Source organism: Cyprinodon variegatus, unplaced genomic scaffold, assembly GCF_000732505.1.
Source record: "Cyprinodon variegatus isolate N-32 unplaced genomic scaffold, C_variegatus-1.0 Scaffold171, whole genome shotgun sequence".
Classification (NCBI taxonomy): Eukaryota; Metazoa; Chordata; class Actinopteri; order Cyprinodontiformes; family Cyprinodontidae; genus Cyprinodon; species Cyprinodon variegatus.
This window is the reverse complement of record NW_015150624.1, coordinates 264,983-290,516: the sequence shown is the minus strand read 5'-3', so window position 1 is coordinate 290,516 and position 25,534 is coordinate 264,983. Positions and strand designations below refer to the sequence as shown.

The following is a 25,534-nucleotide window of genomic DNA, read 5'->3' as shown; positions in this document are numbered from 1 at the left end:
TAAAGATTGCCTTTTAAGCTAATGTAGATGAATCCTTACTAATGTTAATTACTTTAAGCTTTAAGATTTCTCTGGCTGTTGGATATTTACTCTTTCATTAATTCAGATTCAGATCTATTCCTGAGCATATTATTAGATTAATTTGTGCCTTAATTATGCCTTCAAACTGTCCTGTCCTAAATTAAATACAGTTGGTCATCTAAGTAAAGATGTCAGCCAATTCATTATCAAGTAGCTTCAATGTATAATAAAAAAACATTCAAAGAAACATAGACCTGCACACAGACATTCATATTCATAGGCATATTTTAAACACTATTGAACATTATTTGCATACGTCCTTCTGCATTGTGTTGAATCTGCTTAAAAACCCTATGCTAATATATGAAGTTAATCTTTATGAGCTGTCAATAGCATAAAAAAAGCTGCTTTGACACATTGGATTTATGCATGCTTATGGGGAAGATTCAACAACTCTTTTATATTTTTATTCTTTAAAACAGTTCTAGTAAATACTGACAATGTATCTCTTAGGAACCTTTCCAAATTGTTTATTCGATGTTGGATCTAGTCTATTCTAGACTAGAGCATGTAAATAGAAGTCTATTCACAGGTCAGAGCACCAAATCTGTTGGTACAATGCAGAGGGGGAAAGCATGCAAACAAAAGAAAAATACCACTCAAGCAAATCCTTTGATAAATAAATTCTCAAATATAAGTAAAGTTTGTACTGCAAAATGGTACCACCCAAAAATTTAAAGTTACTTTAAATCTTAGTTTAACTTGAAATTACTTAATTTCTACTTTGGAACTGGCATACAATCCATCTGGTCCCTTTCATAAAGGAAAAGACAGGATATTAGCCATAAACTAATAATTAAATATTAAAAGTTGCAGTAAATTAAGTGGAAGAAATATATCTACATCAACAATAGTTTATATAGCAATAAGAGCCTGTACTTGCATAGGGCTTTATTTTGCTTGCCTGTTTTTTTTAGCTACTCAATCAACAAGTCATACCCACATTTATAGACACTTTTATGCCAAGTGTTTGGGGTACTGCCATTACATAATAACATGATGCGTAATAAGATTAATTCACAACCCTTAAAGGATTGTATCCTGCGAAAGGATGCAAGGCACTTGAGACACATGATTTTGTAACTATTTATTTGTATGATACAGCTTCAAATAAATATTTGAACACCTGACAAATACATGTTAGTATTTGGTACAGCAGCCTTTGTTTGCAATTCCAGAGTTCAAACTTTTCCCCTTAGCTTTTCACCAGGTTTGCACACACTGCAGGAGTGATTTTGGCCCACTCCTACACACAGATCTTCTCTAGATTAGTCAGGTTTCTTGACTGTCACGGAAAAACATGGAGTTTGAGCTCCCTCCAAAGATTCTCTACTGGGTTTAGGTCTGGAGACTGGTTAGGCCACGCTAGAACCTTGATATACTTCTTGCAGACCCATTTCTTGGTTATCCTGACTATGTGCTTCATGTCATTGTTATTGGAAGATCCAGCCTCAACCTATTATCAATGTTCTAACGGAGAGAATTAGATTGTAGCCCAAAATCCTGTGATACACAGCCCCTGTCATCCTCTCCTTGATACTGTGCAGTCGCCCTTTACTGTAGCATGTGCAGAATACACCCCTAAAACATGATGTTACTGTACCACCTCCATGCTTTACAGTAGTGACGGTGTTCTTGGGATGGTACTCATTTTTCTTCTTCCTCCAAACACAGGTAGTGGAATTATGACCAAATAGTTTTATTTTGGTCTCATCTGACATGACTTTCTCCCATGGATTATCTTCTCCTCTGGATCACCCAAATGGTCATTGGCTAACTTAAAGGAAAAGTCCAGTCTTATTCAGAATTCAAACTTCTGCAAGTACTTCAAATATAAAATTAATACTTACTGTTCAATAAATAAGTGTTTTTAATTAAGAGTAATTTTCATTTGAATGTGTTTTACTGGAGGCATCCATGTTTGTCAAAGAACACTGCTGCCACCTACCGGTTTGTGACGTCACAGTGCGGTATCGGCTGTTGAACAAGTCCCTGTGTTGTATCTGGTGTTGTATCTATGCGCTATTATCCAAGTCTTCTTGAAAACATTCTTCTTTGAAATTCTGGCCAGAAATCTGATGGCAAATCCTCCCTCTTCAAGTTGGCAATTCAACGATGAACCCGTGTTGGATCATGAATCAGGAAGGTGAAAAAAACTATTTTTTTTTTTTTTACTTTGACCCGATGTATTGCAACATCCAGCTGCCATGCACGTGGGCATTGCCACTTTAACAATGGCTCTCACAAATTTCAATGGTGAAGCCCTCTGGAAATCTAAAATAATCTTTGCTGATTGGGGGTGTGTATAATAGTTCTCATCGATTTTGCTTGTTAAGCAGGGAGAATGGCATTCTGCTAACTGCACCGTAACATCCCTGTCGGAAGATGTCAGGAATGAGGTGTTACTATATTTGGACAAAAATGGCTGCTCCCAGAGTGATCGCAAAGAAAATTATTAAAGGACTTTTCCTTTAAGACGGGCCTTGACCTGCTGGTTTGAGCAGGGGAACCTGCAAACCTTGACTTCTTAGTGTATTAACAGTAACCTTGGAAACGGTGGTCCCAGCTTTTTTCAGGTCATTGACCAGCTTCTTCCCACCAAGTGAGATCTTGCATGGAGCCCCAGTCCGAGGTAGATTGACGATCATATTTAGCTTCTTCCAATTTCTAAAGATTTCTCCATCAGTGGACCTTTTTTCACTAAGCTGCTTGGAAATTTCCCCCTAGCCCTTCCAGCCTTGTGGAGGTGTGCAATCTAGTCTGTAGTGTCTTTGGACAGCTCTTTTGTCTTGGCCACGTTAGCAGTTGGATTCTTACTTGTTGTATGGGGTGGATAGGTTTCTTTATGCAGCTAATGACCTCAACAGGTGCATCTATTTTCGGATAAATAAAAAAAATTAATAAATATATATATATATATATATATATATATGTATGTATGTATGTATGTCTGTATGTCTGTATGTCTGTATGTCTGTATGTCTGTCTGTCTGTCTGTCTGTCTGTCTGCACTGATTTGTAGTGAATTATGCGGTCCATGTGACGGCCACTGACTTTGATTCATCTCACAACAACATAAAAAAACTGAAGAACACTGAAGAAATCTGCTATTTGATAAAATAAAAAGATAAAATAAACACTTTAGGTGTACGAACACTTGTACAACATCCTACACATTTATTCACCCCTTGCTAAAATCCTATATCAGCAGGCAGTAAACTGGTTGTCATCCCCCCTGCTTGGGACCAAACTGATAGGAGATTTGTGATGGGATGGATTTAGAGTGGATTTTCTCTCTCTTCATCTTTGGATTCATAAACCCAGCTCAGAGCATAAATACTCCGATGTTCTTAAATCATACATAGGGAAATTACATATCTAAACATAGAACAAAAATAAATGTATTAGTGAGGTAGAGTAGATTTGTTATCCTGAATTGTCTGAGGTACAATTTGAAATCAGAGTACCTTCAACTCCTACAGCCATTTCACAGAACAATCCTTCAAGCTACTGTAATAGATTAATCCTTCCACCATTAACCTTTCCTGAAGGAATTTCTAGTCTGCTCATTTCAAATCTGGAATGGATTGTACAGATTTACAGCTCTCCTCTCTGACAACTTTGTGTCTGTACTTTTGATTCGTCTATCTTATTTCCATCTTACCTGTTTTCATTCCTGTTGCCCAGTATCTTAAATTAGCCTCTTCTCCCGGGTTTTTCATGTGGGTGTAGAGATGGTGGGCTGCCGAAAGGATCTGGCAAAGCTTAGGATGGGATAATCTGCACCTGTTCCTATGGGCAGGAGCTAAAATGGGTCACAGTGGCGCCCCACTGCATGCATTTACACAATTATATTGTCACATTACATTGAGCTGTGAGAACACATTTGAACCTATTTTCTATTGTTAAATTGCAACTTTTCCTGTCCTTAGGATGCTTACAGTATGAGAGGATTGTTTTAAGTAAAAATGTATCACTTAACAACTGGTTCCAGTAGCATGAAAGGATGAAACACTGTAATCTAAGAGCATATTTATCTTGCTTTATCTGGGTGTTACTTCCATTGATGATTTTTAGAGAATGCAAGTCTTCCAGAATCTTAGACTCTCACTTTGCTTATCTGAATATAAAAAATATTGCATGCCATCACCACTAGCATTAATGAGCAGCTACACTACATTCTTTCACCAATTAGCCATGAGTTTAGCATACATCCACAATCCTTTATTAGAAAACCTTTGTGATGAATAATAAAAAACAAACAACCAGTAAATCACATAATTTTAAAAATGAGAAAAAAATTATTTGAGGTAAAAAAAAACAACCTTCTTTATCTATCTTTTTCTTTAGGAGTTTAAGTCCCTTGGTACTTGAAAAAAAGTACTTTTTAGGCATTCCGAACCCTCAAAGTTCTTTTACAATTAAACCCAGAGACAGCCACAACACTTTAATGCTCTAAGTCCCAGATCTGAACAGACAGGCTTGGGTTAAGTATCTTGCCCAAGGGTAAATCAAAAAATGGTGGGAGGAGTCTAAATCAAGCGCACAAACTTTCAATTGCAAGACAGCTACTCTTTCCACGAGCCACAACTGCCCTAAAAAGTGTCTCTGGCCTAGTGTAGAAGCTCAATAAATAGACGGAGAAATCGTTTGTTCTTATCATAGTCTGTTCTTTTCTAATAAAGGAAAGTATATATTTTTATTTTATTTTATTATTATTATTATTTTATTATGCTAAGCATCTACTGATCCACTTCTATAGTCAACTTTTCCATGTATGTATGTATGTATGTATGTATGTATGTATGTATGTATGTATGTATATATGTATGTATGTATGTATGTACTTATGTATGTACTTATGTATGTACCTACATACAACCAATGTATAATTTTATTCAATAATGGTGGTATGACATTTTCAATATTTAAGTATACATTACATGTGCGGTTACAACATTTATCACCAACTTAATTTGTTGGACTGTTTCCCCCGGCTGGCCTGGTAGCTAGCATTCCTGTGACTGGCACTCCCAGGTCGTGAGACAGTTAAGGCATAGTCCTTCCATCATTACCTGGTTCTGCCCCTTCTGGTGTAACTACTTGGAACACCTCCCAAGAAAAGTGTCCGGGGGCCGTCCAGAAAAGATGTCCAAGACACTTCAGTTAACTCCATTGATGTGGAGGATTAGTAGCTCTACTCTAATCCTCTCCTGATCAAGCTCCTCACCCTATCTCTAATGGTTGGGTTATGCCTGACTCATGTGCAATCCATACAGAAAATGAGTAACTGATCACAATGTCCACAGCTTTTATACACATGCAGATCTTCCCTAATTTTGGCCAGCTCTAAGAGGCATGTACAGCACAAACAGCAAGATTTCAACACCACACTGCATAAGGAAGTAGAAAACATTCTACTCTTGGTGCCACTTAACCGTGACAATTATTTCTTTGTCCATAATGTGGTTCAGGGATTTTCAACACGACAGTCGAAAAAACAGTCAGAGACCCCCTCCTTACGCAAAAGCAAATAGATGTCATCCTCTTTTCTCTTGGGTAACCTTCAATGATATTGTGTCAAATAGATCTGATGGACTCCCCTTGTCCATTAACAGCTAGAGATAGGCACCAGCAACCCTGCAACCCCAGCAGGGATATACGCGATGAAAAATGGATGGATTCATCTGTCTGTCTGTCTGTCTGTCTGTCTGTCTGTCTGTCTGTCTGTCTGTCTGTCTGTCTGTCTTACTCTCTCCACAGGAAAAGAACAGTCACATCAAAATCCCCCCAAAAATGTGCTATTTTTTCTGATTTGTAGGATACTTTGCTTTCCCTTCAATATTTCCTGCAAGACAACTGAACTACTTTTGAAAATGTTATTTTGTTGGATTCACACTCTGATATTAGTCATTTTTCTAAATTTGATGTTTGTTTTTGTTTTTCTTTGCATCTCTTTTAGCTGTTGGCATCCAGATAAAGTTGGAGTTTTTTCAGAGAAAATTTTGGACAGCCAGCAGACAGGTACACGTGCTAAAACTAGCATGCTTTAGGTTTAAAGCATCCATGTGTGAAGTTTAAACACATTTGAAAATCTAAAAACACTGAAACACAACTCTGTTTTTTCCATAAGTGTTCTTTCTGTGATTACTTTGTTTTGCATCTTTCGGCCACCATGTGTACTAAAATGGTATACTGAACGAATGGGAGTATTAGTTGAATGTTTCCCATCTACTTTGGAAATTATAGTCTATTATTATTGATTTTACTTTACCTGTCTATTAGTTGCTTTGTTGTAGTAAACAAGATTTAACATTATCTAATTGGGAGAGAAGTAGAGTCTATTAAATGGCAGGCAAGTAAAACATTTTCTTCAAAAGACCAGCAAATTCAACACAACAACCATTTAAAATACAATATCAAAGCAATTCAGTCGAGGCTGAGTGGTGTAGTGACTGCAGTTGATCTGATTGACCTTAAACAATAACAGATCATGCTGAGAATAACCCTCACAAATTATCCTCACCTTAAAAAAGTAACCACATGAAAAACTGTCTGTTGCTGAAGTTATGTGGTGTAAATTGTGTTTACTGATTCACTATTAAAATGTTAAAGCATGAGTCATATAGAATTCTTATTTCAGTGTGGCTCCCTAGCTGGGCTGTCTTTCAAAGAGTGTGTTGACCTACTTTTTGAAGCTAAAAGCCTCACAGCTTATTGGTTTCTTCAATAATGAAAATGACAAAACATGGGCCCTTTTATGCATGTGTGTCAATATGCAGTGTGTCAATATGCAGTTTTCAAAATTTTTAGTGTATATCTTAATACTGTAACACTAGCTTTGTATTTTTTACTATTATTATTTTTTACTTTTGATGTTTAAATTCCAAACAGACAGATCTCAACTGAGAACACCTTTAAATCCACTAGTAGGCAGCTGGTCTTCTTGGTCTCAGCATTTTCTCAATACTTCCTCTTCCTAACTAAAAAAAGATTCCATCTAAATCTTAATTCTATCAACTCAGATTTTAGCAGAAGTCTTTGCTATTGTTTTGTGTTTTCTTTTTACAACTGTAGTGTGTGGATCAGAAACCACCTTAACTAATTTAACACCCAACACTTCCTTATAGATAAAACCCTAGGTGGTGAAATCCCTACTATCTATTTTTTCTGTCCCAGAAGTTTAGGTAACTGCTAAAGTTGTATACTGAAAATTAGAATTGGAATATTAGTTAAAGAATGTTTCCCCATCTACTTTATCCTCCTGCAAGATCTCTTCATTTCTGTGAATGAACAGGAATGGCACCCTCTGCTGTTTTTTTAGAGTTCTGATGTGTGCATCAGAATGAGTTTCCTTATTATTCCATTCTAGTCAACTGCTGCATACAGAATTAACATCTAAGAAATCACTAGGACCGATTTTCAAATTTCATCTCTCATACCTACTGCTGACCGCTTTTAAGGCACCCCTACACCTCAATATTTTCATTATTGTTTGTTTCTGTTGTTGTTTTATGTAGTGATGTTTTTGCTGACTGACCTTTTTTTAATGGGTATTTTTTAGTGTGCCGCTTTAGATGGGAAATGTTCCATAAGCTGTGATGATGAGGTCAGACATGTTTTTTCTTCTTAGTCTGTGATTTGTTACATGATGAATCTGCAATTAACTGTAATTTTTGATTGACAGAATATTAACTGCTACCTCATTGACAACAATGGCTTCATTCTTGTAGCTGAGGACTATTCACTGGTAAGACATGAGTACATATATACATATATTTCAGTTTTAATTCTGGTGCAAACACTACTTTCAATCATAGAGTGCCATAACAGCATGTACCTTCTGCCTAGCTGTCACCAGACATGCTGTCACTCTGACTGTCACTCAGTCCGCTGGCTGTTATTGCCCTTCTCTCTCTCTCTGCATGTTCTTTTTGTTGGCCTACATTTGTCTTCTGTTTTGATACCCTTAGCTTAGTCTTTTTAATTAAATCTTGATTTGTAAAAAAATATATGCCTTTTTCTTCTAAGGCGTCTATAATATATATTTTAAACTGTTTGCACCATGCATGGTAGATGCTTTTAATGTTTAAAATATTGTTCTAGTTTTAGATAAGTATATTTTTTCATGTGGGACTTTTTACTTGAAGTGATTTACTGACTTTGGAAAAAATATGACTCACACCAGTTTTACATAAACAATATATTCTGCTGTCTTTTCCTGTTTAGAGAATACCTGTTTTTTATGCCTTTTCATATATTTGTTGTTTTAAGAACTCACTTCAATTCACAAACATGACCTGGCTAAGAGGTCTCTAAAAGAGTACTATCCAAGAACACAAGCCAAAAATACAATCAAGAAAACATACAATACATTAATAAATGGAGATGTATGATAATAGTGCAGCCTAAAAAAATAATTTTGAAACACCATTTTACTAAATTTAAGAATTTACTTTTAGTAAGTTCTCCCTGGCCACCAGTTATCTCAATTAAGATGAATGTATAATTAACTGTTAAGTTCATATGTCCCCATTATCTGGAACAAACTTCCAGAAAACTATAAAAGTGTGGAAAGCCAGAGTTCCTTTAAATCAAGACTAGCAACACATTTGTTTAGGATTGCCTTCGACTGTTCTAGTTAAACAGTTCAACTGAAACATCATTAGTTCAACTTTTTTATTTTCTTTAGTCCAACAGTTTTTAATGTTCTTTTTTGTTTCTGCATTTTTTATTTTATTTTTTTTTCCTACTTGCTTTGATTCTGTTTTATTTTCCTATATTTTACATTTGCCTTGCCTTGCCTTGCCATGAAATTTTGTCTTTCAATTTGCTCTTGTACATCCTTTTGCTGAAGACATAGTTTAAAAAGTGGCTACAAACATTCTAAAGAATATAATTGGACAAATGCATAAGTCAGGAGAAGATCATTTGTTATTTCATATTGACTTACTGACAGGCAAGTGGAACTAGCAAAGCACTCAGAGAGTGCAGACCTCCACTAAGTTAATACCTGTATTCACAGAATCTTTTAAAAGATTCCTGTGTCCAGATGGTGATTTGGATCATCACCAAAATTCAATCATTTGTTGCCAGGCTTAATACATACCATTGTTGAAAATTTCAGCAAAATATGTCCATAACTTTATTTTGGTAACAGACTTAAAAAAATACAAGGGGTATCATGAAAACTCGTCATTTCTCCAAATTTTTCTCTTCCAAAAGGCCATAACAACGAGTTGTAGTATATATACCATAAGGGGGCATTGGTCGTTAATCAAAAACAAACCTACCTTTAAAGAGAGGAAAGCTAATGCAACAGAGCCCTTTATAATGCCTTAAAAAAAAAAACAGGATCAGTGGTATTAAAATCAGGCCGTCGCCAATCAACACATTAACTTTTAGGTAGCATACTATAAGCTTTAATGAATGGTCTAAACTTAGCATGTTTCAATTTGGGAAGTAGATGTACAATATACAATGTATTGAAATGCATAGATTCTTTTTTTCAAAAAGTAAATGAAAACAAATACTTTCTCAATCTCTTCATCTTCTTTTAGACTGGAAATTTTTTTGGTGAAGCAGAAGGAGCTGTGATGAATAAGTTGCTGCAGATGGGCTCTTTCAAACGGTAATCCATATGTGCGTGCCTGTAAAGGTGTGTGTGTGTGTGTGTGAGAGGGTGTGAATACACTTTGAATTTCAAAGCTGGAGGTTATACATAAGGGTGAGTGGATGTATGCATATATACATGTGCAAAAAATCAAAAGGCAGGTTACAAAATGAGAGCATGTCTCCTTTCATGCTGACAGCTTTAAACGCAGTCAATCGTGTTGATTCGTTCATAGTTAAACTCTGACCCAGCTTGCATTGGTGAACTCCATTAGGGAATTAAAGCAGATCTGTCTCTTGAAACAAAAGAGGTAAGATTTATGCATTTGCAAAACATATATCAGACTAACATACAGAAAATTGCATGCTGACAGACATGCTCGTCTTATAAAAGAATTTAAAAAAAAACAACAGCTGGAGTCTGTAATTATATTTCAGATTCTGTTAGGGAAACCTTTCCCAGTAATTTCCCTCTGGGATTATTAAAGTATTTCTGATTCTGATTCAACAGCAGAAATTATGGTTTTATATAAAGCAATTATGAAATTATGTGGAACTTGTTAAATCTATGAATACTTATAAACCTGTGTAAATTAGCTTTTCACTGAAGCTTGCAACCACATTCCTAAGTCTACAACAGGGCAATACCCTCCACTCCTTCTATGGGACATGGGCCAGGCGGAATTTCTGTCTGTCTATATAAAACTGTTACTTGTTGCATAAGTGCAAACCCCAAACCGATATTTTATTGAAATGAACCCTCAAAAGCTGAGAGCTAATTGTTTACAGGCCCCCATAAACATAAAAGATTCCTACAAGGGATTCCCTTGACTCCCTAAGGTTGGTGAATCATCTGAGATTAAGAAAGACAGATGTTGTCTTGTGTAGCAGCATCAGGATTGATCAAGCCTTTACATCTAACTACTGATTAAATCAATATATCTGCTTTTTTGTCTTTTTTTTTTAACAAAATTGGCATTTTGAAATTCCCTGTGAGCTTTAATTTATGCAGAAAGCAATACTTTAGATACATTAAAAATGTTTATAGTCACTTAAGTGTTGGTGTTAAGTTTTAAGAATAATTTCAAATGGGAAATTCAGGATTACTCTATGAAAACATCAATTCTCTGACAATAAATACTGTACAAAAACATATTAAAGTCAAGTTGAAGAGCTCAAAATTGATTTATTGATAAGTTTGAATAACTAGAACAGAACAACTAACGATGAGAAAATATATTATCTTTGATGCCAACAAACTCATAAAAAAATTGGCTTTTTGTGCTCCGATTATTAGTTTGTGCCAATACACTACTTAAATGTTTGAAATTGAACCACAATATAAAGTTTTGTTTATTTAGAAATTTTAACTCATAGTTAATAGATTCATTTACTTTTTGTAAGAAATCAGCCCAGAGACAGATGTGCAACTTTGCATTTTTGCCCTCCGTTTAAAAGTAAACCAAATTTTCTCTATTAATTTATTTGTTATCAGATTTTATTTTATCACTAAAATGATTCTTCCACTTTATTTTTTTAAGAATTCCTTGTTTATTAAGTAACCGCCTAATTATAATATTGTAATAACAATGTTAAACACATGAATTGAAAAAAAATCTCTTTTTTTCTTTAAAAAGTTCTCCAAAATGTGCCTCTTAGTTTTCTTTCAACATTCTCATTGACAGTAAATCACATTTAATTAGTATTATATGGTCTGACCTAGGCCTTTTATCCTGATTGCACCACTTCATTCAGTGATGTTAAGGATTTTATATTTTTTTATATTTTTTTTATATTTTAACATAAAATAATATTTCTGACTTTCTTTCTGTCCAGTTGGTTTTGGAAAATCTTCTATACACCAACTTGCCATTAACTTTGTTTCATAAATATAAATACCTGCTGAACACATATTTCTGTGTGCTTTATTTCTAGAGAACTGTTTAACTTTGCAAATACAAAGTCAAATTTTAGCTGTCTCCTCTCAATTTGTTTATTTCAGTTCATAACATATTTTATTGTTTATCTTTTTAATTCTTTGTGGAGACAAATATTGCTAAGAAATGTGTTTTCAAATATAATATAGATATTAATCACTGTCCCCAATTATTAATGACAAATATCACAGAAGCAGTTCCATATGACTGTTTTTGTTGTTATTTTTGCAGAATTCAGTGTTTGACAAAATAAACTAATTCTTCAACCTATAAAAAATATGTTAACATATAATAAATTGATAAGTTTGGTTAGGGATATTTCTCTGATATTTGCAACCTTGGCATTTAACATGAGTTGAACTCATTCATTAACCCATCCATTTGGTCTTACTTAGCACTAATTGATTCTGGGCAATGTGTCGGAGCTGTATGACATCAGTACTGTGGCTGAGGTTTCAGCATTGCCTACGGCTACAGATATATTAGACCCAGTCCATCGTCACACATGCTCGGACAGCCATTCACAGACAGGTATATCGTGTGTGTCAGACCTCTTCCAAAGACCATGGAAAAGAGTGTCCATTGTGTAAAGGCAAGTTTGAAACCTTAGCAATAACCTCATCCAGACGGAGCTAGATCTCACCCCCTCAGGGTCCACTAAGCTTCTAAATCCTCTGATATCCCTCCAATATCCCTCAAATTATCTACACACACAGACTTTTCTGAAATCACTTTGACAAACCTCTGAGGAAGCTCTCAGCTTTCACTTGCTTTCCGACTTCCATTCTTTCCACATCCATTCTGTATAATATTTGTAGATGAAGTGGCAGTTATTGCACAGGTGGGATCCTCTCTTCCCGCTCCTGCAGTATGAAAGTCCCCCAAGGCATGTAATTGCAAAGAGAATAAGTGATCAAGATTTATATCTTCATTTTTGGCATATTTCTTGAAAATGCTGCAAAACTAAGGACAATTTTTATCTCTTTTTCTGTTTTAGATGTTCTGTGTCACTGTCTAGTTGTCTATTCCAGTAATTCCCAAGCGGGGGTACCCCTAGTGGTCCACCAGTTCATTGGGTACATGAAAATATTACAATTTTTAGGTAGTAATATAAAAAATGTATTGGAAAGGTTTTGCTCTGTGAGGACCCAATTGAAAAATTAAACAAACTTTTATCAACCAAAAAAGTATGTTTTTCTTATATGTTTGAGTTCACCTAAACGAGGCAAAGGAACAGAGTGAAAGTAGAGAACAGCCTTCTGTCAGCTTTTTTTTTTTTTTTACAGTGAGCTATCTGAACTTATCAATGCAACCTTTGCATGTGTTGATGAAAACAAAGTAAAACTATTTAAGTCAGTCTGACTATAATTTTTGTTCTGTATTTTGTTCACAATTCATCAAATATATTAAAATGAATTAAATGTGATAATAAGAGAGTTACTTAAATGATCTCCAGTTTTATAAATTCAATTTTTATAATATGACTTTATTTTTTACTTTTATCGATTCCATACTAACTTCCAGGCAACATACTTGTGTTATTTTTTTATTTGAGATGAGTTGAAAAATAGTTGAAAAACAATCCACTGGAATTGGTTTCCAAGTTTGAAGATGTTTCACTTACCATACATGAAGCTTTTTTTTTACAATTCAAAATGTCAGAATTAGCGGTGAGTTTTAAGCTTTATATAGTAGCCCAAAAACTTGTTTTAGCTTTGAAAACATGAAAATTGAAGCAGAAGAACGGGTGTGTAAACATCTTGCCTGGGCAGCCAAGCCAACAATTGCCCCTAACGACCCCCCTTTCAAAGACATAGCCCAGTATCGGGTATTGCAGGCTAACAAAGAACCCAAAACGACTCCCCGTTCCTAAGGGACAGACCTATTCTTTAATTTGCATGTTTTGTAAGCCAAAACAAGTTTTTGGGCTACTATATAAAGCTTCAAACTCAACTCTAATTCTGACATTTTGAATTGAAAAAGCTTCCTGGATGGGAAGCGAAATGTCTTCAAACTTGGAAACAAAAGTCCAGTGGATTGTTTTTTAACTTTTTAGGAATCGCTATGACCTGGATTACTGAGAATCTTCACCAGCTACTTGAGATGAGAAGACTAAAATGTCTTAGAATAATTAAATGCTCAGGTTAAAAGATTTAGTAAAATATTTTTTGTTTTATAATCAGTTCTTGTATGTCCACTTTTCGACAATCATCAATACTTTTGATTGAGAGGGTACTCATGGTAAAACAAAATACCCAAGGGGGTACACAAGTCAAAAAATGTTGGGAAATACTGGTCTTTTTTGTCTTCATCTCCACAGGGTCACACTGTATGACTACCAGGCTCTCTGCTGGGTCCATTCTGAGAGCAGTGACAGTGGCCACACGCTGCTGGATGTGAGTACTCTTTAGCATCTGCATTTTAACAATATTGTAAGGTTTATGTATATGGCTACTCTCCAATCAATATTATTTTTCTGTTTTTCTTTTTAGCCTTACTTTGCTGTTTTTGCAGCTTTGAAGTGGATACTGACTGAGCTTGTCATGTAAGGAGAATGTCCCTTGTCTCTTGTTATATGCTCTGTGCATATACAGTATGTGGTTTCTGAAGACTTGTATTTAGGTCTCTTTGCTCTGAGATTAGCTGTATGTTTGTGAGTATACTTTATATCTGCTGTGCGTTTGTTTATGAAGGCCTTAACATGTACGTTTATATGATCCTCTGTGATCATAACCAGTAATGGCTACCTGATGTTTCCTGCAGGATGAGTATGTCTGTGATGCCACTTTGTGGTTGTGGTTTTGTCCTGTTGGGTGGTCTGTCACTGCCACAATGCATCATGGGAAGACTGAGTTGTCAGTACTTATTTATTTTTTACACATTAGAGATAAATGCAGAGAAATGGGAAAAATACTATTTTTAGAAAAGTGAAATGTTGACCCAAGTTTATGTAATGCTCAAAGTAGGATAACATTTATTCGTATGTCATTTGGACAGATCAGTTGCAGTCTTTTTGGCATTTCTATTTGTTCTATGTCAGATGCAAATTGGGCAGAACATTTCGATTACTTTCTGTGTTTATTAAGTCAAAAACGTAGGTATAATATGTAAAAGTTATTCACAGTTCTATCAGACAGCTTTTGTAAAAAAAAAAAAATATGTTTCATCACATAGTTGTTAACACTGTCTCTATGCCCTGACAGTAGAATATGTGGCAGAACATCTCTCTTCTCCCAGTGTCTTTGCTATTCTTTACAAGAGTACACTGTTCCTAGTCAAAAACAACCAATCTGAGCCAAGAGAAAGCTTAAGATTAACAGTGAGCTACAGCTGTGTACTGGATTAATGTAAAACATTTAGCTGATGTTTGGTTCCTATCAGTAAATGTGCCATAACTGTTTATCCACCATCACCTGAGGCCTTCATAGCACGCACCATTGTGGGGTTTGCTTGTTTACATTTTCACGCTGTTCACAGTTTTCTCACAGGTCCCTACTGTAGCTTTAAAGGAAGGGTTAAAAATATATACATTTATTCTTACCATCTCAAATTTTCAATACGTTTAATTTTTCCAAGAGTCTTTAAAGTTATGTAAGACCAACTGAGAAAATCTGATTTTCTCTTTATACATTTCACCATGAGTTTGAAATGGCATCATCTCAGTCAGGACTTATTTAGGAACATGACTTTTCTGATAGTCATCCAGCCCGATTTGGTGTCACTGTTTTTAAGGCTACAGGCTTGAGAACTCAATAGCTTTAAAGTGTAAAATAATGCACTAAACTTAAATCTTCTGTTTTTCAGCTCAATGTTTTGAGATAACTCAAGTCTACTTTGATATAACTATAATTGTAATTCTGATATAACTCACATATTGATGTTTATATATTTTGAAGCAATTTCATTAAATCATTTTAATAATTATATATAATTGTTATCATTCTTTGTGAGCTGTTTTTGTATTTCATAATCTTAATAATTATCTTTAAGTAAAGTATCCATCTTCCCTTAACAATGCATCATAAAAACATGCAGAGTATATTATACTTTACATACAGACATTTCGAAGAAAGTTAGAGCAACTTACTGTACCTCTTTAAATTTGAAAGTGAGAATTTCATAAGGTTGAAACACTTTTTTATGGTAAATCCAAATTTGTTAGTTAAATTGAATATTTTATATTTATAGAAAAGTTTCATAAGGTGAATGAGAACAAATTGACAATAGTTTGCATCATAGCATGATTCTGACAAAATCCCAGATATATTAACACAAATTCAAAGGTATCGGATGTAAAATATAGTCACATGTTTAAACTGCATTTAAATATGCTTTGTCTGTGCTATGGTTTAATAATAAATGGGACTTGACTTCCAAAATTCAATATTTTACCATACACCCCAATAACAGCAGCTAACTTAGAAAATGGTTACTTGGTGTAGATTGCTTACTAATAAAGGACGCCAGAGCGCGCTGCAATCTTGGTATGATGATCTCTTAAAAACGTTACACAGAATACTAACAACCATTTTACTTTAAAATTTTACTTATTGTGTTTAAGGATTCTTACATTGTTGTGCTCTTGTATTATGCACAAATGATAACAGCAAGTTACTTGAGGTTCTTTTGCAGCTTTTATAACATACAGATATTTCTGGATATTGGTAATGGTAATCTATGTCCTTTCCATATTTAGATTCCTGGTTGAATTCAACTTGTATAGTTTGTGGAACGTCGATGTAACAGCTAAAGGTAAGAATCGGTTGTTCTAAAGGACATTTTGTGAGAAATATTGTAACTTTTACTACTTTAAATGTTTTTTCAATGGATAGATTTATGATAAAAAGGATTTTCTCTTCATAGCACAGAAGTAACTTATTTTTTGTTTGAGTAGTTTTGAAGGGTTTGTTAGGGTCAAAGTAATAAAAGACTATTTCTTATCTGTAGTTGATCTTTTAACTTTAAGCAAAGAAAAAAAATCCCTATTTTTTTCTGCTGATGGCATAAAACTTTACTTAAGGAATTCTAAATGGGAATAGTAAAATATATCACTTGACTGTTTACTTTCTGGTTACTTTCAGAGTACGCTTAGAGAGATACATTCTCGAGCTCTAAGCGGTTTAAGTATGGCCTCTGTGTGATCTAAGCAGAGACCAATGCTTTGCAGACTCAGACTAAAAACACTTTCAAACAGCCACACCTCTGTCATGATTTCTCTGATTGTTTTCAAAACTGTAAAAACAAAAAAGTCTTTTATAGGCCAGCTTGTATGTATTAATTATCCTTCAACTTATGCTTTTTTTTTTTTTTTTTTAATATCTACATTAATGTATATTAATGTAGATATTTCAGAAAAATTACATCTGCTTTTTGAAATAAGTACCTCCTCTCTTTTTCCCTTTTTTTATTTTTATAACTTTGCTTCAACTTTTTTTTACCATAAAGCAGTAAATGTTGGGATTCCTCATGCTTTATGGAGTGTTGAAGACCATTTCCCTGTCTGGAATAAAACTTAGACTAAGCCGCATCACAGTGTCATATTAATTGCCGCCAAAACTAATAAAATATTTTCAGAAAGTGAGAGAGGGACAGAATAAAGAACGGCAAAATGAAAAATTCCATAAAATGCTTTACTCACACATTTTAATCCTGGATGAAGGGAAGCTGGGCATCGCCACTCGCCAGGCATTTGAGACAATTTTACAGCTGGCTAGCCTCAGGTATTAGAAGCACTTTCTGTATCTTTTTACAACAACGACACCGGGGCTTGTAACACACAGCTGAAACACAACAGCCTAGCAAGCCTGAAACTAAATCTGCACGGCTACTCAAGCTTATCTAATCCCACACGTTTATCCTCATGTATGGTTTTAATTGGACGCACAAATACGCACACAAAGTCAGGCAATGCTGTGGTAATACAGTAACTCACTGTAATTAAACTACCTCATTCTAATCACACAAATAATCTGCCATCTTTAGAAATCTGTCGTAAAAATGAGGGAAGCACTTTGCTTTAAATTAAGTAATTTTCTCTTGGAAGTTTCTAAAAGCAGCTTGTAGAAATGTCTCAGACCTCTTGGTGGCAGTAGTGTTCAAGCAATGTTTGAGGAGAATGAATAGCCTAAATTGACATTTGAAAGCAGAAAAAGTTGTTCTGCTTCACAAATACTGTTTTAATATGATTTTATATCGTTGATTTGGTGTGTTAAACTGCCTGTCTGCAATCCAGTTTCATGACCTTTAAGTTTGTTTTTGTTTTTCCATGTATAAAATTTAACACATTCTTTAAATTTCCTGCACATTTTAACTTACTGGTTAGTTGCCTCCGTCCTTTACCATTTCTTACATTCTTTATGGTCTATTTTTCTAACCAGTCGCCTCTCTTTTTCCATGTTTTTTAATCCAACCTTACTTCAGCTCAGAGGGCAGGTCCACATATGCAGGTGCCATGTGACACAGAGTACCCAGCCTTCGTCTCAGAAAGAACAATCAAAGAAAACATGGGCAACATTGACTGTGATGGCTGCATCAAGTAAGAGTCACCAAGGAATGTATAACAGTTGAGCTGAGTAGAAAACTGTTACATAAAGCATCTAACAAGAAAGAACTCACATATACACCTCCAAACAGGATGAAGGGAAAAACTCATTTGTTTTGTGTTGAAAATACATTTATCAAGCCAATCTGTCAGAGACACACACAAACCCCCAACTCTGTCCTCCAGCAGTTTGAAATACGAGGCATTTAGGGATGAGGGAGAGGAGTTTAAAAAAAGGCTTCCTTTTAAAAATGGGAAAATGAGTGTGGTCCCCATTAACAATTTGGGATTTTCTGTCAGGCAATTGTGGGGTGTTCTCTGGATCCCTCCAATGGGCCCTTCATTGCTCCCAGCTGTGGAACTGCCAGTGAGCTTGGAAATCTGTTTGTGTGCATGTGTTTGTGTGTCTGTGTGTTTCCCTTCTGTGTGTGCTGCCTGTAGAGCCCCTCAAGGTCGGCAGGGTAACCACTGTAGTTGGTGCCATGTCTAAAATGCGGTTGGGGATCCAGTCATAATGCAAAACACACAAAAGGCAACACCTACTCAGGCTCTCACACACCAGTTCGGATTTACATGACATAGTTTTTTTTATCCAGTGATGACACTATGTATAATTTTACAAACACATCTTCTGTAAGCAAATTTTTGCTCTAAGTCTTTGAGAAGAAATCTAGAAATATGTAATTAATCTTTATTTTATTAAGTTACATTTTGCAACTCATTAGACTGTTTGTATTAAGAATCTCATTATGTTATTTTCTAAATATCCTCAGTTTGTCATTGAGATATTGGTTTAATACCTAATGATGAAGAAAATAGATTCATGCTCTTTAATGCTGCTATGCTGTATTTTGACTGTCTGTCTGTATGTGTCATTATTTGTAGAAATAGCTTTTTTTCAATTACTATAATGACACAGCAGAAAAAGAAAAAAAACACATTTTAAAGTTTTAGATTGGCTAAATGAGGCTATCTAAATTATGTAAGATTTGGTGCTTTTCAAGCTTAATTTCAAAGATTTGGATGTATCTTTTTTTATTTTTATCAAACCATATTAATACTACCAACTCCCAGGATAATTATTGATCTTTGTAATTTTGTTTACTGTAGCAGAGCCTATTTTGGTTGATTTAAACCAAATAACTAAAATAAAAAACCTCCAGTGTTTACATTTGTACTGAAGATAAGCACCAACCCTCTAGTGGTATTTCATTATCTGACATGATGAACTGATGCTATTGAACACAAAATGCTGCTTTTGATTTCGTCATTAATACCATTTCCTTATGGCAGATTGGCATGTAGAGCACTATTAGATATATTTCCACTAGCAGCTGATGATGTAAAAGTTGGTGTCTACAGCTGTTTATTTTAAATAACAAAAGATCAATATGTTTTATTACATTATTGTAATTTTTTACATTCATTGTATTATTAATACAGTTAAATTATTTGGTAACAACATTTTTCATCCCATTGGTATTTTGTTGAAGGAGTTAGGGTTTGATTGATAGTGTAACTCTAGATTGATAGTGTTCTCTAGCCTAGCATCTTTTAAACTCCTAGTTTGTTAGAAAGTAACTATATCTAAAAAGGTTGTTTCAGAAACCACCTATTAATATGACACAATAGGAGCTTAATTTTATTTTAATTCTCTTTGCCTGTTTTTGAGATTTTTTTTTCAACCTCATCCCTCTATAACTGTTAGTCACATACTGGTAGTCATCTGGAGACTAAATCTCAAATCTAAACCATGCAAAACATGTAGTCATGGTCATAATTATCGTGCGGCTATTAAATCCCCAGCAACATATAAACTTTCTCAAAGGACAGCTTCAGCCAAATCTTAGCACAGAGGGACTTTTTCATGTAAATGGCAGTGCATTACCACTTCTCTGTAGTAATTCTATATGATTTAAACTTACAAGGAGAAAACATACGGCTATATTTGCCTTCCTTTGCCACTGAGTGAGCTATTGTTTTTCTCAGAAAAACTAGAGGAAAGGACAGATAGACTGTCACCATTTTTGTTATTTCTGACTTTCAAACTTTAGCTCCTACTCCAGTTCTTATTTGCAATTTTTAATGTTGTGTGTCCATGTCACTCATAGCGATGTCTGTCCTTCTCTTACACTTCTCTCAGAAAAAACAAAACAAAAACACTCCAGTTGCAAGTCTTTTCCTTCAGTCACAGAGATTAAAGTTGACTGGTTTGTCTATGCTTGTAAAAGAGTTTTCCTTAATGTCTGGTGCTGTCCATCTGAGGCATTCTTCAATCAGTCTTTGTGGTATTTGTGCTTTTACACAGGATGTGGAGCTGACTTTCCAAACACTGGGTGTGTTTAAGTCAAACAGCTGTGCAATGTCATATGTTTAGGATATTTTTCTTTAACCAGAAAGTTGTTCTGCTGTTTTCAATGGTCAAAGCTTGACCACCCTGGCAATGTATAAGGAGGGGTGTGGTATTTTAACATTTGATAAAATAATACATCCGATAAGTGAAGTAAAAGGCAGAGAAAGGGGAAGACCCACAGAAAGGAAAGAGCGATATCAAGGAAAAAATATCATCTTTACGAGCCTTCTCCTTCATGAAGCTCTACCATGAAAATAAATCACTGAGCTGGAGGCCTGATCTCCCAGGCCAGTAAAACACAGACGTGGGAAGAAATAAGCTCCAAAGTGTGGTTCGCTTTTGTCTCTTGATGGAGTGTGTTATATTCAGCAACACTCCATTGATTTTCAACTTTGACTAGACATAGCTAAGAGTTAGTGAGTCAGAAATTCATGTGTGTATCATGTCTGGTCATATCAATTTATGATTGTGTGTGCCTGTGAGTTTTCTCAGAGAACTTAAAGAGATATTTCCCTCTTTGTCATGTATCCTGTGGTCTTTTCAATGCATTTTATACATTACGAAAGGATTATTCAAGAGTGTACATACCTTTCCATTAAAGACAGCAAAGAATCACCTGCTAGTAAAATAAATTCACATTGACAAAAGTAATGAATATTCAGTCAGACTTCTGCACCTGTTGACTGGTATGTTTGTTCACTGTTTATGAGCAAGGTACTTTAATTTGTCTGGGACAGTTTGTTTTTTAGAAATATTTTAAAACAGAATTTCAAAATCAATATTATATTTTGCCAAATAAACATTAAATATATATATTTTTTTATTTTATATTACTTTTTCAGTTTTGTGTTATTTGAATTACTAGGGTAAATTTATAATTTTCTTTAATGGGAGCGTATGTACATTTTTTAAGCACAACTGTATAAACACACTTATTCATCTGAAAGTTCATTTCTACTAATCTTTTTTGACTACTAGTTGATCCAAAATCTCCTTCTCCCTACGTTTTTCTCATCCTTCATTGTTTTCCCATTGACTTTGTGCTTTTGTTGGCAGGTCATTTGTGATTCAGCAGATCCCCAGCAGCAATCTTTTCATGGTGGTGGTGGACAACAAGTGTGACTGCAGCAATTTTGGACCCATCACCATGGACCCCATAGAGATTATGTATATCCTTTTAATTGTTTTAGGGCCTGGCAAAGATCTTCAGATGCCTTTTTTCTCCCTGAAAGTCTATTTGAAGTTTTCTAAAAAAAAAACACACACACAAAAAAAAACAATTATTTCTAATCACTAACTTAAGATCAAATTTCATTTGATTAAGCCTGTTATTTCCAAACATAATTCATACATTTATATTATAATCTTATGAAAATATTAATAAACATGTTTATAATGAAAAATGTGACAAACATGGAACAACATATGTTATATAGGGACATTGAACAGTAAGTGAGTCCTGAAGTACTAAATTTCAGACAAATAGAGAAATGTTTTTATGTCTCCAGCCACAAACATTGCACATTTTTCTTTTGTATGCATTTATTTGACATTTTATTAGGTAGCCAAAATGTATGCAACTGAGTAATGATTAGTAGAACACTCAACACAGTGTAGTAGAAAGTTTATCATTAATTGCTGGAAATTTATTTTTTCTAGTGCTGAGTTTATCTTCTGTACAAAACTGATTATTGTAATGGGAAATACTCACCTTTTTCCCTTCAATTAATAACATGCATACATTTCCAAAAAGCCAGGGAAAAAAATCCCTTGCATCATATTTCAACATGTTTAAAATTTAACTCAATGTTATGCAAATTTACAACACAAAGTAGTACATCCATGTGAAGAGGAAGGAAAAAAAGGTTTAAAAAAGAATTAAGATTAGAAAAGTGTCAGGCTTTTTTACCTACCCTTCAAAGGTAACTAGTATATATTTGTACCTTTGTGTTTCAATTGTAGCTGCAAGATTTTGGGGTTTTCTTATGCTCTCTCTTTTGTGTGTGAACAGGAGTTTAACAATTCTTCCACTTTCTTCAACTTCAAAACTATGCACCCTAACAAATTATTCTTTCTCGGAAATTATTTTTTGGTTCTGCTGAAAACACTCAGTCAGGTATGTTGCACAGATTTTTTGCCTTAATTGCAACTGCACATAACGAGTCGCTTAAGTGTGAGAGACTGAAGATGCAGAAAGACAGAAGGCGACCAGATACATGTCACCCTTTTCATCCAGAGGTATTGGCAAAGCAGACGTACTTTCGCTAGCTCACTATAATGGATTTAGTTCTCATATTTTTTTTCTTCATCTCTAGGAGAACTCAATGGAGTGTGGCAGGGCTAGGAGTCTGACCGTTTCCCTCACTGCAGCACTGCTTTCATCGTTCCTGACCTTGTTCCTTAGGTGACCAAAGCTGGTCCCAACTCATCTCCTCCTCAGCTTGACCTGGTTTGGCTTGGCTTGCCACGGCACTGAAGAATTGTAATGATGCCACAGTCCTGTAAGAATATGTGCCCTGTTTCTGTCCTGTATGAAACTGTGCCCTATTTTCAAAACATCACCTACATAATCCCCAGCTCAAAGTATATCCCCTAAGGATAGTTCAATATTTGAAAGGACTCCTAATGGATAATATAAAATATTAGATGTTAGAAGTGTTATTTGAGCTACATTGAAAGATTGTCAAAAAATTAGCAACCCTGCTCTGTAAACTATACATTGAATGTGATTTTATTTCACCCTAGGGCTGCAGAGAAACCAGAGGCAAAAACAATTTCTATGGTCAAAATCCTACCTTAAAAAAAGTACGCTGATAGGGTTTGAGAGGGGCTAAAAATTTTCTAATAAACGTGGCTAATGAACGAATTCATAAGAATTTATGTTGACTTTTTTCAGTTAATTTAATGTCAAACGTAGCCCACACTTTTAATTTCATGTTAAAGCATTATGCAGGGGATAAAGAATCAGGGTAGACAGGGATTAAATACACCAGTTGGTGCTGCAAGTTATCTAAGGTTAAGCCTCTGGCACTGGTAAAAATAAATTTTTAGCCTTTTTAGGTAGTAGCTAAGGCCTGAGGTCTATAGCTGAGCTTGGAACTGGGCATTGCAGCCATGAAGCCCCACATGGACAGAGATGGATGCACTTTTCCCCTGCCCTGCTCTGACTTTCCATGGACATTCTTGGTTCTTATGATTAAACAAAATATTCTGGAGACGTTTTATGTGGCTGGGATTGTTATATGATGTTTGTCTAATTATCTTTCTTTTCCACAATGAGAAAAAAAAAATCTGTTACAATATAAACTGTATATATATAAAAAAAAGTTTATTTATAGTCAGCAAGTGGTACCTATAAACTGTGACTCAGAGATTCTCTGATGTGTGTGGTTGTAATAATTAAGCTTTGCCTTATGAAAAGATATGTTCCTGTTTGTGTACTTTTGAAATAAAATGATGTTTAAAACATATTCTTTTGTTTAATGTTATGTTATTAAGAGACTCTGCGGAAGTTGCTGTTTGAAAAGATAAAAAACGTGTAGTTTTGATCTACACTGATTGCTCTTTTGTTCTCGGTTTAAGCCGCATAAAGACAGCATTTATTCCAAAGCAGAAATGTGACAAGCATGTGTGTTTGTGCATCTGTTGTTTCCCTTTTCTGTCATTCATGTGAACTTCTACCCTGGAGGAAGCCCCCACCCAGCCATTGAGTGACAGCAAAGATCAAGACATGATAGCTGAAGACCAGCTACAAAATACATCTGTATTTGTTTGAGGGTTTTTTTTTTTTTTTTTATCTTAGGGCCTCTTGCACAGTGTGTACCAAAGTAATATGTATATAACTCGCACTATTGTTTAAGAGAATACATATTAAAAAAATCAAATTTTTGATGAATTCCTGAAAGTCGAAGGAGCTCTGATGTAGTCCCCATGTCAATACATGTCTTCTTATGACCAACAGATTGGTGTGCTCTCCTATTTCTCTCTCTCCACTACTCAACACTAAAGTTCTAGGTCCTTCACCCGGACATAAAAACAATGTCACAATGAATTATATTTTTTTATTTATGTTCATTTCCGTCTTTTGCCCTTTTAATGTGATTATCCTCCATTTTTACTTAGCAAAATGGCTTGGGTAGATTTTCCTATCAAAAGTCACTGTCAACACCCATCCAATAAGCTCTCTGATTCTTCTGCACTGTTAGATGAGTTGTAAGCAAATGGGGACAGTGTGCGTATAAAAATATATATACATATATATTACTATCTACCTTGTTCGTACGAGCGATAAATGCTCATGTATGTTACATGTGGGCTCCTTTGCTGACCAGGTATTTGGATGCTAAAAGGTCTATGGACATATACTAAATCTAAAAGAAATGTCAAGTGATTTATATAGTTTAATAGAGACAAAGGAACACAGATACATTCTACTAATGCATTTGCTATGTTCCTTGGGAATTCATCACTATTACACAGCGACAGCGTACAGGAACTCCATTACCATGCTCAAAAACTTTCACTTCGATATGATCTGAACTTTTGATATGGTGTGTAATTCTGGTTTAGGTAGCCATAAAAAGAGGAGTACACTGTGGTGATAAAGAGATGAATATTGTCCCTACTTGGGTAAGATGTAAAATATATTTTACAAATGTATTCTGTTGCACTTTATTACATTATTAATGTATAGAATATGAGCACTGCTTAGATCTTCCTTAACTACAAAAAAAAGGCTAATTATATATATACCAGATATTCAGGGTCTATTCTAGCCTGGCCAGCCAGACTGACTTATATGGATTATACAGTAAATTGTTTAACTTAAACAGACTGGACCAATCACAGCACGGGAGGTGGGCTCATAAAGCAGCAATGCTTTTCAATTGGCATAGATGTCAAAATTGCAGGTGCAATGGAACAATATTTAATAGATTCCCTTAGTTTCAAATGTTTGAATCACATTCATACTGTAGTTATCTGATTGGTTCTAAGCTGTTTCTGCTCACT

General features: G+C 34.9%; 1 protein-coding gene across 2 annotated transcripts in view; it reads left to right on the top strand.

Annotated features, from left to right (window-relative positions):
* The window catches only part of LOC107087050 (voltage-dependent calcium channel subunit alpha-2/delta-3-like), a 155,655-nt gene extending 131,389 nt beyond the window's left edge, over window positions 1-24,266 (top strand). For both annotated transcript variants that reach the window (XM_015378394.1, XM_015378393.1), the window contains 11 exons: window positions 6,044-6,105; window positions 7,646-7,690; window positions 7,769-7,831; window positions 9,642-9,712; window positions 13,951-14,026; window positions 14,123-14,175; window positions 16,327-16,382; window positions 18,051-18,165; window positions 21,581-21,693; window positions 22,680-22,762; window positions 22,840-24,266. In XM_015378394.1, the coding sequence (XP_015233880.1) occupies window positions 6,044-6,105; window positions 7,646-7,690; window positions 7,769-7,831; window positions 9,642-9,712; window positions 13,951-14,026; window positions 14,123-14,175; window positions 16,327-16,382; window positions 18,051-18,165; window positions 21,581-21,693; window positions 22,680-22,762; window positions 22,840-22,932 (830 nt within the window). In that variant the 3' untranslated portion in view covers window positions 22,933-24,266. The remainder of the gene's footprint in view (window positions 1-6,043; window positions 6,106-7,645; window positions 7,691-7,768; window positions 7,832-9,641; window positions 9,713-13,950; window positions 14,027-14,122; window positions 14,176-16,326; window positions 16,383-18,050; window positions 18,166-21,580; window positions 21,694-22,679; window positions 22,763-22,839) is intronic.
* The last annotated feature ends 1,268 nt before the right edge of the window (window positions 24,267-25,534 follow it).